This window comes from Artemia franciscana, chromosome 17 (assembly GCF_032884065.1).
Source record: "Artemia franciscana chromosome 17, ASM3288406v1, whole genome shotgun sequence".
In the NCBI taxonomy this organism is placed as follows: domain Eukaryota; kingdom Metazoa; phylum Arthropoda; class Branchiopoda; order Anostraca; family Artemiidae; genus Artemia; species Artemia franciscana.
In genome coordinates, this window is record NC_088879.1 from 25093828 (window position 1) to 25112029 (window position 18202).

The window sequence follows — 18202 nt, forward strand, 5'->3', positions numbered from 1 at the left end:
TATAGCTTTTTTTTTACTGATTATTCAATGATGTTGTTTTTTTTTTTTTTTTTTTTTTTTTTTTTTTTTTTTTTTTTTTTTTTTTTTTTTTTTTTTTTTTTTTTTAGCACCCCCTGCTACCAATCACTGCATACAAAGGTCGTTTCATCTAAAATTGAATATTTGGTTTATCCTAATTTTAAGTGATAAATACGATTGCTTAGTCTTTCTTCCACTAAACCAATTCAAACAGTCAGAAATCATTTTCACTGCCCCTATTGCTTTAATCACTTGTTTCAAATAACATTACAACCGTAAGTATAAGCAGCGGTATAAGGTACAAACGGTGGAAAAAAATACTTTTGTACTGGACATTAGTATGGAGTAAAAAAATTAAACAGTAACATTGAACCTGCAAAGTTAAGTCTTTACTTCATTCAGTATGCAAGAAGCGAAACCCAACACTTGCGATTCATTCAGAATAGCCCCTAAACCATCGTCTAGAATCGCACCTGACGGAAAAAAACAAAGATTTAACCGACAATTCTGTTCTAGCCGGTCAGTTAATGAACATCAAAATCACTCCACATACAAAACAAATGGAAGTTTAAACGCCTGCAAAAGCACAAAATTTTTGGCTATTTCAGTTATTGTAAATGTTTGTCACCAATCTGCGATGTTTCAATGTTCAGTAAGAGCGAGAAAACTTCATGGGTTGTTAAAAGTTGTCTAGCTTTTTCAGCCGATTGAAATTCATGCCTATTTTTGTACCAAATAGACGCTACCTACCCTGAATTTTTCGTGTACCAAACCGAATATAAGATGGCATATAAATCGAATATACCATATATATAGGGTATGCCTATCTCACCTATTGACTCTACTCTACCGCTATTTCGAGATTCGTTGGAGTACCTGTATAAGAAGGACAATGTTAGATGATGATCACAATACTTGTAAGGGACATTTTGGGTCAAATTAACCGTTGGGAAAAAGCTTTAATTCCGCTATGGTCATCTTACTTTTGAATAAAATGACTGGGTAAGCAAATACACGTCATTCATTTAGATATATACAAGACATTTCTCCATCAACGCAAATTGTTCTACCTCCAAGGAACCTGTTTCAAAAATTTTGACTTGGAAGTTTATGTTTTCTAGTTCATATTTTTGCAGCCAAACAAGCCTTCAGGGGCCTCTCGATACGGTCCATATTTCCTGTGTCTTCTTATGCAACGCTTTTATGAGTCTAATGGCCAGACATGGAATATTACACTACAAATGGTAGTCCAAAATTCAAATTTGTTTTTAAAGATGTTTATGAGGCCACTAGCAAAAATCTTTGGCTGATATTAAATAATTATCTAGTAACAAACACTACACAGGGGAGACGGGAGTCATGAAGTTAGCAAGGGTTAGTGACTGGATTTGAGTTAACAAAGAAAAGGATTTTAATTGAAAACTACCTTCACAACAAACTACTCAGCTTTGATACTTACAAGCAGTACAAGAAATAATAATAGAGTGGCAGTGTATCCACACGTGTTTGCGTATGCATGCGTTCCTATATCCTGTATCTGGATAATAATAGATCCTTAAACTGCAACACAAAATCATATTTCTTATCAAAAGACAAACAGACAAAACAAAAATTATCGAACAAAATAAATTGGTAAAACCGACTAAGAAGGTTTCTGCTTAACGGGTAGCAACTGCTGTCGATTTTCATCGTAGACACTTTTCGAGTACTGAATTTCTTCAATAACCTAAATAAAATAAGATCCAGTACAAAAAGTAGATGTTAAATATGATGGTACGAGCAAGGTTTTATTTTTTCTTCTTTATCAAAAAAAGCAATCAGGTGAGTTTAGCTTCCCGTCTTTTTACTAACTAAAAGTTGCACACTCAAGGTTTAATAACCGATCAGGTTTGAACAAGAAATAGTTACATAACACCTCACAGATATATTCTTCCATTGATAACAGCTTAGAGAACTGGCCATATTATATTATCATAAATTTGCGGGGTTTTTTCCAGTCGCATTTCCGTCGTTCTTGAAGTCATTTTTAAAGTGTATCTATTTGACAGTGCAAAAAAAAAAAAAAAAAAAAAAAATACTTTGGTGCACACATTCTAATTTTAACCTTGGGACACTCTAGAAAAGATTACTGATCTACGAAAACATCCCTATTCACCATTGTTTCTTGTTACTTTTGAACTTGTGTGAACTATTATAACATTGTTCATCAATAAATTCTTACATGCATTATTTATTATTACGCTCTATGACAAATTTCGAACATTCAGTTTTATAGCGTGAACACTACATTGTTTTACCAATCTCTCAATCTTGCACACTTGACAAGAAAATTAAAATTACGCCGAAATTTACTCAAATAGATCCAAGCCGATTTTATGGAAGTAGTTGGTTATTTGTATATGCGAGTATTAATTGTATTTATATCAGTTAGGCTGTTTTAGTTTTATATACATTTTCATTTATACTATTTCAGTTTCAGATTCTAGTAGCCTTCTGTTTTTTCTTTGCATCTCGTTTTTTCCTCTATGTTCAAGACGCCTTTTTTTATACGGGCGGAATATTCGTTTGATTGTTTATCTTTTCATTCATTCACGTCATACACCCGTGTGTCGTTTCCAGAATTATTTTTAATGTACTCAAAACAAACAAAATTCCATTATGAAATTCCATATATGAACGAATAAATGAACCCTAAACCAAACAAATTACGGATGCACAAATTACGGAATCCCAATCAGAAACGAAAAGAGGATTTACAGATATGGACTTTGCAGATAAGCAGAAACTCCAACAATTATTGGAATGTTGCGAGAGAAAATGCCAAACCAAGAACGGTAATGTACTCAAAACAAACAAAATTCCTATGAATGAATAAATAAACCCTAAACCAAACAAATTACGGATGCACAAATTACGGAATCCCAATCAGAAACGAAAAGAGGATTGCAGATATGGACTTCGCAGACAAGCAGAAACTCCAACAATTATTGGAATGTTGCGAGAGAAAATGGGGCAACAAGATAAATGCATCAAAAACTAAAAGTATGGCTGTCAAGGGATTCTCCACTCAACATAAAGTGCGGCAACGAAGATGTAGAACAGGTTGTTCAGTTTAAATATCTGGGAAGCACAGTAGAGAACACAGGAGTAATGGACAAAGATATCCATTCTCGTATCAGATAGGCTAGTGGCTCGTATACCAGGCTTAAACAGATTTGGTGCTCACTGAGGTTCTCAAACCGGATAAAACTTCGAGTCTTCAACAGTAATGTCCTCCCAGCTATGCTTTAAGGAAGCGAATGCTGGAAGTTAAATCAGCAGCAAGAGAAGAGACTCCAAGCCTTTGAGAAGAATTATCTGTGAAGAATCCTCAGCATAAACTGGACACAACATGTTTCGAACCACACAATACGCCGAATTACTGGGCAACCTCTAGTCATCGGCACGATCAGGACCCGAAGATGGAAATACTTAGGACATTTTGTACGAACAAAAGACAACCGAACACCAAAGCCCATCCTCCAATGGCAACCAACAGGAACGCGTCGAATGGGAAAACCAAAGAACAAACAATGCCGAACATACCAGAGAGACCTTCTCAAAGCGAATACGTCCATACAACCCCATTGGATAGATGTTATAGCAGCAGCCCATTTGAGGGACGACTGGCGTCTCTTCGCCGATGCCCTGGGTACCTCTAGAAGCACAGGAGGATCTAAGGTCTAAAGTATGGTAAACCAAAAAAAATTTACAATGGATAATCAAGTAGAGCTCAAAATAACAGATATCACAGAGACTGATAGAATAAAATTTAAAACGACCTGAAATTAAAAAGGAATAACCAAGTCAATCCAAAATATAACAGGAGTTAGCTGGTGCTAAGTACGAGTGTGGTTATCATCTCCTTTCAAATTCTGTAAAGGCAGGGGAGTCATTTAGGCTTTACTGAAAACTAAATATATTTTAATCATTTTTTTTTCAATATAATGTCAGAAAATTAAAAACTGCTCAAATTTTGTTTGTCTGATGTGCAGTAGCTTTCATTGATATCTTTTTCTTTTAAAAACCATTGCATCGAAATAAATTCAAAATACAACGGTGAAGCATTTATTTCTTTGCCAATTCAAAATATTACTTCAGATAACCCAACACATGGCATTGTGTTTGAGCGAAACAAGGTTTGCTCAAAACCTTTATCGATGCATCAATTAAACTATAATCAAACAGTTCTTGTTAACGAACTATAAGTAAGGAGCGATAAAGCTCAATAGTAACCGAAACTGTGGGACACAGAGTCTTGATAATAATAGATACATCAAAAGAATCGAATTTAGATACTTATTCAAAATATTTAAAATTCACGAAGTTTTATGTTACACTTGTCAAAAATTAGAGCAAAAAAAATGTGTCTAATTTAAAAAAAGGGGGGGGGGAAACACCCCAAAGAAATCAAGTAAGCTTAATGAAAATCACACCATAAAATTTAGGATATTAGAGAACTCTACTGTAGAGGTTTTGAGCTCGTATACACAAAAATGTGGAATTTTGAATTTTTTGTCAGAAGCAAGATCATGGATGCGTGTTTATCTGTTTGTTTGTTTTCTCCAGGAGCGATCGTATAGAACCAGTAATCCTAGAGAATCGGGAGAGGAGGATCCAAAGTAACGTCAAACGTAATGAAAAATAAAATAACGCTGTTTTCAAGCCGAATATTTATCGTTTTTTAGTAGAGCTCAAATGTCACTCTAACTTTTAGGAGATTTTCATTCGATTATTTATTTTCATTTTTTTTTTAGTTTTAAGTTTCATTCATAGCAATTAAAGCATTTCTTCATTCACAGCAATATCTATAATTTTTCAGTTTGAATGGGTAATCCATTCTAGTCTCTTTTCACAGATTCAAACCGACTCTGTTGATTCAGTTTGAATTGCCGTGACTGTGTCTTTCCGTTTCAGGTTTTAGATTTTGTATTTTCCGTTTTTTTTCACATCTTTCTGCGACTTGTGATATTTTTTCCCCATCATATTAATATTTGGCATTGGAAAATTATCGTATAAAAATTACTACTACTAGCCATAGTAGTGGTAGCCATAGGTTGCTTCAAAAAAGGTGTAACTAGCTAAAACGATCAATAACAAGAATATTACAGAAAAAAAATCACTAACAACGTGACATTTCTATATTTTAGTCTTTTCCTGTATTTTTTTTCTCTTTGTCCGTAAGCTTTGGCCACTTTTTGTTATGTATTGACGTATAGCTTTATTTTATATCATTTTTTTCACACTTGAAATTGTTGCTGTATTTATTGAGTCCCCAACAAGCTCCAGCGTCTGGGGCTACAGTATCTGATATATTTGTTTTCTTTTTCTTTTACTCTTTCAGTTTTTGTTCTTTATTATTGTATTTGATTTTTATAGTACTACTACTAATGTGAGGAGCATGGACGGAAAGGACAAGAGTGGCAGTCCCCGTCATAGGATAATTTGTTGCTCATTTTAAATTTCAATATTGCTCTTTGCTTTCGTAGTAAAAAAACAGTTTTTACAAGTTTGCACTACATACAGCTTACGTTAAGATTCAACTTCTATACAACAACACTTGGGGGAAAACGACTAATTTAGGCGCATTTACTTTACTCGATGAATAAGCATTTTTTTTATATGAACCAGGTTGAAACCCGCCTCAAAGCCTCTTTGCGCTGAAGTTAAACTTTATTATAATGCTTTAATGTTTGAAAATAGTACCTCTGTTTGAGTGACCCTGTCAACATTCCCACTCCGTATTTTCACCAATATTGCAAGCTTATTCCTAACCAGCCGAAAAAAAAGATAGAGCGTCACATCCCCCTTCATATTCGTCTAAAGGAGCTCTCATGGAAAGTCTAAAAATAAGTCTGTCTGAAAAATACACTTTGTTCGACAGTATTTTCACCCTCTTGGGAAAATACCTTAAAAGGCAGAAAGTTGGAATATCCTCTGGCAAGTTTTCTTTTGCTACTTGAAAGAACACTAGAATGCTTAATTTCTAGCCAAATGAGCCTTTTCCCGATATTTTACAACTACTGCTTTCATGATCACTGCTGAAAAAAAAACATATCCGTGATCATTCTTGTTAGAGAGGACACAATATTCCTATTTTTTGTGGGTAGCAGCTTGAAGCCCCTGCTCTCGAGTTCATCGCATTTTATAGCACTCATTTTTGACGTATTTGCCCTTTTCTTAGAATTGCGAAAATATTCGTGTAATCGATTCCTCCGATAATACTCCGGTAGCTCTTGATCAGTAAGCTTAAAGCTATTAAGTTTAAAACGATTTTTATTAACAAAGACCGTTTTTTCATTACCATTAATACCATAAACAATTTGAATCAAACAGTTTTGTTTTTGGTTGTTTCAAATATCATTTCCATAACTATATCCGAATAATATGGGTACTGAAACTCCTCAAGTCCCAATTATTTTCGTTCAATTCTTATTATTGTACTGTCCCAAAATGGCCCCATTCAAAGTAGCTACAAGGGGGTGGGATGAAATTTCAAAATAATTTTTGGGCCGTAACATTCGTTTTTCAAGAAATATCTTCGGGAAAAGCCTCCTCCCTCTCTATGCTTTTACCGTAAAGACCTCTCACTGGAAGTTACCATAGAACAGTCACTGACCTTCCCTTTATAATTAATGAAGCCTCAAATGAATCCAATAAGTCAAATGAAGCTTAAGGATAGTTTTCTCCACTAACAGTTTATTTTGCATGCACTGCATATATTATTGGGGATGAATACAGCACTGCACGGCATTGAAGAATTTGAAACCAAGATGCTATGTAAAAACTCTCCAAATTCTAAATCAACTGACTATCTCAGAAATTTCACACCACAGTGCTTGGCTCCGAGCCAAATTTTTGTTTTTTGCAATAAAATGCAGAAATTTCCGCTTACCTGTGGCGCCATTCCCTTTTTTAGACAAAAAAATGTCCTTAAGATTCCTAATTGTTCAAATGCCCACTTTCGATACATATCCTACGACCAATGGTTCGGTGCGATCACCCCAAGAAAAATTGAAAAAATAAACAAACCAACAAATGAATAAAGACGCGTCCTTAACCTCAGGAAAAAACGGGAACAAAACAAATTTGCATTTTTTTTTCTTTTTTTAGATTGGAGATTGAAATCCTCGCCCTATGGTTTTTGGAAATGCCGAATTGGACGATAAAACGTTCAACAGGATTACAGCTCGCTTTTTAATCTTACAAAAGTTTTAGAATAATAACTTTTGATGGGTGACTTTCAGCTTAATTGTTTCTGTACATTAATTAGAAAAAAACTTTCCGAAAAAGAAGTTTTTTAAAGAAAAGTAAGGGCCATATTAAACTTAAGATCAGAAGAAATAGAAACCTACAATAACACAAACGACCAGAAATTACTATCAAAGAATAAATGAAGCCCAAAACGAACAGAAACTAAATCAACAATAATAGCAAAAAAAAAACAGATACTAATATAAATAAATAAATAAATATTAAAACGAGAAAAGTTTAAGTTGAATATGCAAATCAAGCTTAAAACGAACAGAAACAAACAAACAATCATAGAAAATAAACATACAATAGGTACTAATATAAATGAATAAATAAATGTTAACACGGTTGAAACATAAATTGAATATTCAATCTAGCTTGACACGAACAAAAATCACTGCAAACAAGAGTTTGTATTTTGCCTCCTTCTCTCACTGTAAATATCTAAAGCCTACTGCGTCATTGGCGCTTTACTGAAAACTATACGTGTCTTGAATAGTCCTGGAAAGCACTGGTATTTTTTATTCAGTATCACTTTATTTTGATTTTCGTTGTAATACTCGATAAGAAAATATTTGTAATATAATTAGTTTTGAGGGAAGCACCAATGACGCAGTAGGCTTTAGACTTTTACAGTTAGGGAAGGGGGCAGTATCCAAATCTTGTTTGTAGCGAAGCTATATTTTTCTTGAACAGCATCGGAAAGAACTAATAAAATTAAACTGAGATAACTTCAAAGACCACACTGCCTTTCCATGACGAAAATATAACAGTTCAAAATAGGGATAAAATCTTTTAATTGACAGTGAAACAAATGTATTTTTTTTTATGGATATTTCGAACACATATACACATATGTATATGTACACATATACACGTATATACACATATGTCCATCATCAGCAGTAAAACTAAAAGACATTGTACAAACAAAATTTATGCCCAATAAACTAATTACATACAGTTTATTGCTCTTTTTTTTCAATGCAGCAGCGGAAGCAAATCTCCTTGGCCTTTTCGGTTCCGGTTCATTAGATTCATCTGACATATCAGGTAGACAGAGGTCAAAGCTCTCAGGTGAAATGATATTTACTTTATTTGACCTCAGTAAATTATTATAAATTGAATTCAATCCAAATTCACCTGTATCTCTGTTTATGGAATTATTCTTGATAATTTTTTTTTTTAATTTCAATTGTTACCCTGATAATTTGCTTTAAACCTTGGTCCCTAGAAATCAAAGAAACATTAGCAAACAAAATAAAATTATTTGGATAATTATAAATATGTTCTGATAGAGCCGACGTGAAATCTTCAAGTTTATAATTTTGCTTTAATATCCAGTTTAAAAAAATTTATATTTGCTTCACTGTCAGTTAAAAGGTTTCATCCCTATTTTGAACTGTTCTATTTTCGTCAAATTAAACTGAATATTTGACATGTAAAGATATCAATTGCTGAAAGCACATTGGTTCAATATTTAATTTTGCTGTAATTCTTATGTTTATTTTTAAGGCTGCAATACGTACAAATGAAAGTACTTGTAATGTAATTCGCTTTCAGTAAAGCGCCAATGACGCAGACTTTTACAGTTTTAGACATTTACAGTGAGAGAAGGAGGAAAACCCAATTGAGAGAAATTTTGCTATTATTGTTTGTTTAATTTTTGTTCGCTTTGGTTTTCTTTTATATTTCAATAGCAAAATATTTGGGTTCGTTTTAAGCTTGATTTGGATATTTAATTTAAACTTTACTCGTTTTAAGAATTATTTATTAATTTATGTTAGTACATGCTGTATGTTTTTTTGCTCTGATTGTTTATTTAATTTCTGCTCGTTTTGGGTTTCATTTATTAATTAATAGCAATTTCTGGTCACTTTGAGTTTGAGTTATTGTAGGTTTCAATTTTTTATGATCTTAAGTTTAATGCGGCCTTTACTTTTCTTGAAACATGTTCTTTTTTGGAAAGTTTTTTTTCTAATTAATTTTTATTCAAAAATAAATTAGCAGTCCTGGCAAGAACTAATAGAACTAAACTGAATATTCGATATATAATGATATTAATTGCTGACAGCTCACCATCTAAAGATTTTGTTTCACTCAGGGCCGTATTTAAAGCTTTGATACTTCTAGACCCAAGCGTTTTTGTCTCTTCATTTCAATCTCTGGGGGGTTGTGTTGACCCTGAAATTTTTGTTATCTGATCATCTGACATATTTTAACAAAATGGCTGACTCAAAAATCAATCAGATGGATTTGGGGTAAAAAGGGCAGAATAGTAAGGCAGAAGTTTATACTACCGTCCCTTCCGTTGAAACATTATATGCCCCGGTGGCATGACTAACAGCATTTTCCCCTGGGTTCAAGAAGTGGGGGGGGGGGAATCCCTGGAGTTTCGTTATACGATTTTTGGTCTTTTTTAACAAAATGGCTATATAAAAATTTGGTCAGCCACATTTGGGGAAAAAGGGTTGTTGGGGGGAGGGGGGCTAGATGATAAAATATCGTTTTTACTCTTAAAAGGAAACTAGACCTTCGAATTTCAAATCATTTGAGTCCCTCCAAAGTTTATACGACCTTCTCTTCCATAGAACCTTGTCTGCCCCTGGGGCACAAGTTACAATCCTTAGTTCCCCCGATTTCTGGGTATTTTGATCCCTAAGTGTTTGTTATCTGATCGTTGGACTATTTTAAAGAAAATGCCTATCTGAGATATTGGAGCTGTAAGGCCTTAACTACAGGCAACGCTATAGCGTTGCCTCTGATTTGAAATCACCATAAAAGGCATTTTAGTTTGATGCATATACAATTGTCAAAAAAATTTTTCAGAGTCTCAGTTGCTATTTATAGAGGTTGCTCTTTAGTTAAGAGTTCATAAGTCGTTTGACTAGTCAAAAAAAATTGACGTCAAAAAAAAATCGTCAAAAAAAAATCTCAGAGTCTCAATTGCTATTTACATAGGTTGCTCTTTAGTTAAGAGTTCTTATTATTTTATTTTAATTATCATAAGCCGTTTGACTAGTTTCGATTAAGACCAACTGGCTATGATTGAGCATGTATTAAAGTAAACTTGTAACTCACATTTTTGACGATATCCGGTGCACAGTTAATGAAGAAAGTCGATTGACGGGGTGAGTTGCTGCTATCACTTAAAATCTCTTCTACTCCTATGGAATTTTGTCTGCTATGGGAAACGTTCCCAATCAAGCTAAAAAGAAAAACAGAAAACTTTAAGCCCGACGAAAGTACTACAGCGTAAAATGTTTCACACTAGCCCCCCACGCTAGAGAGATGCAATGAGTAGTATCTCGGCTGAACATTCCCCAAGAAGACAGTGTGCTTTCTCTAACAACAACCTCTAGATATATCAAGTCAAAATACCACCTATGTGTGCTACGATTAATAGGATACACGTAGCAAATATATTTCCTATTTATCTTCAATCTTCATAAAAAGATTTCAAGTCATAATGAACAGACATTCATATTTTTGGAACAACTATAAAAAAACACAATTTTCATCTAAGAGAGATACAATTTTGTTTTTTATAATTGAAACTTTGTTTATAAAACAGCAAGTTAAAGACCATAGACATAGACAATGAATTAAAACAAATGGCTGCGGGAATGATTTTCAACGGGCAAAAAACGTAAAAATCGTGATAATAAGAAAATAAGAAAAAAAACGATAAAAGACCTTCTGTCAGTCTTTACAGAAAGTATTTCTTCGTAGACGTACCTTGAGGATATTTTTTACTGATGATGTTAATCATCTGTACATATTTCCAATATAGCAAAAAAAAAATTATTGACTCCACTGTCTAATGACTAAAAGCTCCAAAAGCTTTTATCAGAGGAGTTACATATGAGTATATAGGAAATATTAGAAACGTTGAAAAAATATAAGAAATGTTCCTGTTTTCAGATAAGCATATTATTTCTTTCCAGGTATGGAAACGGAACTTTTCACCAGCTTACACCAGAGGAAACTGATATATCGACACACTGGAAATATCAGAAACAATGAAAATACCAGAAATATATCGGAACTATCGAAAATATTCTAATATTGGAAAAAAAAATTAAACTTAACGACTGCACTTTCTGACAACAGAATATTCCGCCAGCTTTTACAGGAGAAAAGTTATATATAAAAAAAATGACAAAAGTGACATATCTGAGACCAGTAATTGCTGCTGAATTGTTCACTACAACGTGGAATATGAAGAATATTGTCTTTCTGATAGTGAATCCAACATATTTAGGAATATTACCAAAAATGTTCCAAGAAGCATAATCTGACGTAAAACATACGATTGAAATTGAATCCCGCCATGCAACATATATGTAGAATTTTGTACTTTTTGCCAAAAAAAAATGGATCACAGATGCGTTTTTTTCCAGGGGTGATCTCATCGGCCCAGAGGTCCTAGAATATCGGAAGAGGAATCATTAAAACGAAAATTAAAATTCTAGTTCCCGCTTAAGAGACCAAAAAAATGAGGGCAACTTGGCCCCCACTCTCCACCCCCTTTTCCCCCACTCTCCACCCCCTTTCCCCCCAACATCATCCGATCAAAATTTCGAGATAGCCATTTTGTTTACCATAGTTGAAAGTCCCAATAACTATGCCTTGGGTATAACATACCCCCCTCCCCACAGCCCTAGCGGAAAGGTCTTTAAGTTAAAATTTTTGCCCATTGTTTACACATAGTATTTGTTATTGGAATACATCCATACATTTTCCGGTGGGGGGCGAACAAATTTTCTACTGGGGAGTTTTCCCTCGGGAAAATTTCTATGGGGAGGGAAGTTTCCAAGAATTGAACTTGTCAGGGGAAATTACACACTGCGGGAATTTGCCAGAATTCTTATACAAAATTCTTTTTATATGTCTTGCTTTCTCTTTTCCTTCTCAATTTTATACGTGGAGTGGTTAAGAGTAATTGTCCGTGGTAAATCTTCACCGGAATAGCATTGTCTAGAAGAAATTCCCGTAAGGAGGGGGTTTCTCCGTGGAGGTGGGGTCAGATTTCCTGGCATTATTTAAAAAACTCAGAAATCAAATAAACAGGTTTTTTTCAACTGAAAGTAAGGAGCAATATTAAAACTTAAAACGAACACAAAGCATTAAGTATATGAGTGGGGTTGCCCCCTCCTTAACACCTCGCTCTTAATGCTAAAGTTTGGATTTTTGACCCAATTTTTTAAGAATGACTCCTGAAACACAAGGGCCGTTTAATTAAAATAAGAAGCTTTTTTAAAAGTACTAAAAAACTTAAGCGTAAAGAGGAAACTTTCGAGGAGGAGGCAACACGCTTCATATACGTAATAACCCATACATCCAGGAGTCATTCTTAAACAACTGGAACAAAAGTCAAACTTAGGTTATTATTAGTTTTAAAAAAATATGCAAATTTCGTTTTAATTATTCATGTACCGGGAGCCAAATTCAAAATCTGTATTAATTCAAAAACATTCAGAGATTAAACAAAAAATAAAAAAGCTTTTTAACTGAAAGTAAGGAGCAACATTAAAGCTTAAAACGAACAGGAATTATTCCGCATATGAAAGGGGCTGTCCCCTCTTCAACACCCCACTCTTAACGCTAAAGTTTGACTCTTCTCCCAAGTCTACTTTAAAAAAAAACAACATTAGCTTAAACAGCGGGGCGTTGAGGAGGGGACACCTCCTTTCATATACGGAATAATTCCTGTTCTTTTCAGGTTTTATTGTCGCTCCTTGCTTTCAGTTAAATAAAACTTGTTTTTATATTTACTTTATTTAATATGTGTCTAGAGGCTAGTGCTTTTCCTGATCATAGGAAGATCACAGGAGTTTTTCACCTGATCTTAAGAACATCGCTAGAGAGAATATTACCCTTTAAATATGGTGAATGAAAAAATTTCGAGCGATCATAGCAACATAATTCTTACCCAAATTATCTACAGCTTAAAGAAAGGGGGTTTGTTATTTAGTAAAATATGTTGTTAAATCATTTGATAAGGCTGACAAAAGAGTGTCACTTGTAAAAGTGAAAGAGTTTAGTTTTCTTGGCTTTTTTCGTTTTTTAGAATTTATTCTTCAACATCGATGCCACTTAGTGGCAAGTACTGGCGAAATTAAATCACAAGATAAAAGCTATGGGTTACGTCTCCCCAGAGCTTCAATATCAGGACCCCTGTTGTATCTACTGTATATGATATGAACAATTTTCAACGGATAGTATGAGCAACATCAAAATTTAAAACGAAAACAAATTATTCCGTATATGAAGGGTCCTCCTCAGCGTCTTGCTCCTCATGCTAAACTTTTCGGTACTTAAAAAAAAAAGTATTTTCTTACGGCCCTTATAATTCAGGAGTCGTTCTTAAGAAACTTGGGCACACAGTCAAACCTTAGAGTAAAGAACAAGGCATTGAGGAAGGATAACCCCTTCATATAGTGAATAATTTCTGTTCGTTTTAAGGTTCAATGTTGCCGCTTACTTTCAGTTGAAAACGCTTTCTTATTTAATTTTGTTCTTTTTTTTCAAACAATTCCAGTAAATCTTACTTATCCTCCATAAAAAAATTCCGTAACCTCACGGGAATCCTCCATGGAAAGTTCCTTCCGCGTAAAATATACCCACCCCACAAAATTCTCATTCACTCCGGACAAATCCACCCTCGCTGAAAATCTCCCTTTGTAAAATTCCTTGCAGAAGATTCAGTTTAAAATATTCTCCGCAGTCTTCTTTCATTTGAAAAAGACTTTAATTTTTAAATTGTTTTACGGATCACTCTGGAAATTCCCCCTTCCGTTGAAACCCGCTATAAAATTTTCCCCGGAACCTCTCCACATGCAAAATTGAGTTGATAAAGAGTAAGACAAATGAAAATGATTTCGTATGGGAATTCTGTCAAATCCCCCAGTTAAGATTTCACCAAACCCCAAGCAAAAGATCCCCCTCCCTGAAAAATGTCTGTATACTTCTCAATAATAAATAGTATAACTGAACAATGGGCAAATTTTATAACATATCTCCAGGGACAAAGATTTATCACGATGGGCAAGGGGGAGGGGGTCATTATATATCCAAAGGTGTAGTTTTTGGACCTTCGAAATATACTGAACAAAATGGTTATCTCTCAAAATTTTGATCGGACGACTTTAGGGAAAAAGCGGCGTAGGAGGGGGCAAGTTACCCTCCAATCTTTCTGGCCTCATAAAAAGAGCACTGCATCTTTTGAACCCTATTCGAAAGACCCCTCTCCTGATATTCTAGGAACACTGGTTCGATTAAATCACCCATGAAAAAAAAAACAAGCGATCAAATAAACACGCATCCATGACCTTTCTTCTGGAAAAAACAAAACGAACAAAAAAATCAAATTTTTACAAATAGTAACTTGAAACCCCGTACAGTAGGGATCTCTTCGAAATTTAGTTGTTGTTTTTTCCCCTTTTTCGAAAATCTGGCAAATTTTATTCGCCGGATTTTAGTTTTCGAAGTTTTTTAAGTACTTTCAAAGGAGCTATTTATTCTAAGTAAAAGGCTTTCATGATTCAAAGGTCATTTTTAAAGAATTGGAACAAAATTCGAACTTTAGCGTAAAAAGCGAGGTATTGACGAGAGGGTGAAATCCCTCATATACGTAATAATCTCTGTTCGTTTTTAAGTTTTAATGCTGCTCCTTAATTTCAGTTCTCTGCTCTTCCTCAAACTGCACTGTTCTTCTCTTAAGACTGTTTCTAAAGAATAACTAGTATCATCAGACTGAGCAATTTCCTACCTACAAAAACCAGGCTACTGTCTCTATAATTACCACACTCACTCTTATCACCTCTCTTATGAAGGGGTTGACTTAAGCTTTTCCTATACCAAATTTACCTATGCTAGGATACCATCTATGCCTATTTCCACCGACCTGGGCGTTAAAATCCCCCAATAAAAAAATATATTTTTACCTGGGACCCTGTCTATTTGTTCCTTTAGCTGTAAGTAAAATTCAATGAATCACTACTTTCTCCGTGAGCCGGTTCTACATGCACTTTTTAGTCGTGAAATGAGCGACTAGCATTCTATTATTAATACCTTCCCAATCTAAACCCGACTTTAAAAAAAAGGGTAAAGGATACGGCATTAGACTTTACAGTCCGTACCGGCGGTGCTGATCTCCGTTTCTTGGCCCTTCAGCCAGGAAGTGCAATGGGGGGTTGGGGGCCAGCCACCCTGTGCTTTCACACACCCTTCCTGTTTACCTTCCCCAGATTTCTCCAGGTACCCATTTAGAGCTGGGTCGACTCTGGCTAAGCTTACAGAGTCACACCACTGACCCCCGTCCCAAACTGAAGAATTGGGTACACTGGGACTCGAACCCGCGTCCTCTCAGACAAAGAATCCTGAATCCAGCGCACCAATCTACGCGGCCAGGACGGCTTTTACCCGACTTAGCAGCTTCTTTACTCATCATGAACCCTATTCGTTTGCTACGTACCCCATCCTTTCTGCCTGAGTGAATAAATTTTATATCACCTAATTTAATGTTTCCTACCCCTGGAATATGATTTTCTGTAACTCCTAATAAATCCAGTTCGAAGTGTATTGATTCCTCAGCCAAAATATCGATATAATAGTTATTTTCTTAAGGTTGTTATATTCCAAACAACAATTTTCAAATTCTTTCAATCATTAAAATTATTTCAGCGTCAGGGAAAGCAATGGTCCTTGAACCAGCTCAGGACGGTGACTAACACATCTTCTCAAGTCTATACAGAAGCAATATAGCCGGTTTAAAGCCAGACAGCAAGAAGTCCCTGGGACCTCCAGTTGAATAGAGACATCGCCGAACCTTTGTTTCTTTTATTTATTCAGATGGTGGGACAAACAATTCTTTTTCTTCCAGTGATTTATCTGGTCCAGGTTTTTGATTTTCAAAGGTATGAAAGGCACTGATGATCTTATCCATGTTAAAATCCAAAATCTAATAATCATCACTATCATTCTCAATTTGTTTGGTCTTGTCTTTCGTCATTATGAAATACACGGCGACACGTGTATTTCTTCGGCAACACGGATCGCCGAACTTTTTTTTTGTTTTTACAAATGTATGATAGGCATTAATGAGCTTATGCAAGTCAAAATCCCAAGCCCAATCATGATCGCTATCATTATCAATTTTGACATGTTTTGATTCTCGTTTGTCCAGGTTGATTTTCTTTCACTCGCTCACATGTTTGGTGTGGCATATCTTCTAACTGCGCGTGTCTTTGCTTTTCATTTTCATTTCTGAGTTGCTCTCATGCTCGGTGTCACATGTCTTCTAATCACGAGTCTCTTTGCTCTTCATTTTCATTTTTGATACGCCGCCGCAGTTTTTTTAACCGCGTGTATATTTGATCTTCATTTTCATTCTTGAATCGCTCACATGCTCGATGTCGCATGTCTTCTAATTGCGTGTGTCTTCTCTCTTCATTTTCATTTTTGACACACCCCGCAATTCTTCTAACCACGTGTATCTTTGCTCTTTCATTTTTGACTCACTCCCCTGCTCGGCGTTGCATGTTTTCCAACCGCCTGTTTCTTTGCTCTTTATTTCATTTTTGACACACTCTAATTGTAGTTTCGGCATATCTTCTAGCCGCGCGTATCTTTGCTTTTCATTTTCATTTTGACACATTTTTGGCTTTTGATTACTTCAGATAATTCAGCCATGGCATTTGCTTTAGCTGCCCGCATTGGCGTTGTCAGAACTGATGGTACAGATTGTCAATTTTCGCATCTTATCACGTTTAATTGTTCAGGTGTTGGTTCCAAAGATTCATCATTTATAGTAACTTCAACTGCAAATTTTCGTTTTTTGGGTCTTCCAACAGACATTAAGTTATATAAATAATTTAAACGTTGGAAACTTAACAATGTTATTTATGGTATACACGACATCACATAGAAAATGCTTATATTATGTCATGAGAAATTATTATATGATGTACTAACATGACACATGACGTCATTTGCAAAAATTAAAATTAAGACTCGTAACCAGTTTTCTCAGACTTCTGACCTATCTAAATCGTTTTTCTATGCAAGAATATCCCAAGTACCAGTAAAATGCGAAAAAATATGGACCCATTTTCGAGAAAATACATAAATACATATATAAATACACGATTATTGCTCACTTATAAAGATAGTAATACATATATACAAGGAAAATAGTTTACCTAAGCTCAACCTCTTTCAACACATTCCTTCCGTTGTCTGTAGTGGAATATAATCGCAAATATCTATCAGATAGGAGAATCCAAAGAGGACGTTCGTCACTATTAATCGTCATCAGCTTTGTAAGCCTAAAAAAATAGAAATAATAAAACAGCCTATAAGAGCAGAAACAGCTAAAAACCTATAATAAACAAACATTCCTAATAACCTATAATGTGCCTGAATTCACAGAGACAATGTTATCTAATAAATTTAAGGATCCAACCTCAATCTATTTCATTTGATGACCCATGTCTCATATTTTAAGCAGTTATGAAAGTCATATTTGCTCTTCAAATTCTGCGACTCGAATTCACGTTTTTGGGATGTCAACTTCTACTAGCAAACGATGTGCTTTTGATGCATCATGATAGTTTTTCCACTCTAAATTTTAGATTTACTTACATCGAGGCAAAGGTAACAGGAAAACTGCTGCCAAATATGGAGCCAATGATAATTATTATGTCATTTGAGATGCTATCAGATAAGCTATCAAACGATTTTCTTATTTTGGGCCAAACCATAGTCTTTCCAGGCTGACTGCATAACCACGATCTTTGTTTATTTATTTTTTGCTGTTCCTGCTTTGGAAAAAAAAACAATCTTCTTTTCATCAATAAGCATTTAGATCCATTAGAAAATTCTGGGA

General features: G+C 34.7%; 2 protein-coding genes and 1 long non-coding RNA gene across 3 annotated transcripts in view; 1 reads left to right on the forward strand and 2 right to left on the reverse strand.

Annotated features, from left to right (window-relative positions):
* LOC136038053 (dynein axonemal intermediate chain 1-like) overlaps positions 1–1606 on the reverse strand; it is a 63735-nt gene extending 62129 nt beyond the window's left edge. Inside the window, exon 1 of the mRNA XM_065721006.1 lies at positions 1478–1606. The gene's annotated coding sequence lies outside the window, so the exon portion shown is untranslated. The remainder of the gene's footprint in view (positions 1–1477) is intronic.
* LOC136038050 (intermembrane lipid transfer protein VPS13D-like) overlaps positions 34–18202 on the reverse strand; it is a 214910-nt gene continuing 196741 nt past the window's right edge. The window contains exons 37-39 of the mRNA XM_065721001.1: positions 17517–17642; positions 10393–10519; positions 34–1744 (exon numbers count right to left, since the gene is read on the reverse strand). Of these exons, the coding sequence (XP_065577073.1) occupies positions 1661–1744; positions 10393–10519; positions 17517–17642 (337 nt within the window). The 3' untranslated portion in view covers positions 34–1660. The remainder of the gene's footprint in view (positions 1745–10392; positions 10520–17516; positions 17643–18202) is intronic.
* On the forward strand, positions 1667–11410 carry LOC136038056 (uncharacterized). The gene is made up of 2 exons (XR_010620121.1): positions 1667–1839; positions 11259–11410. It is a non-coding gene; the product is annotated as an uncharacterized LOC136038056 (long non-coding RNA).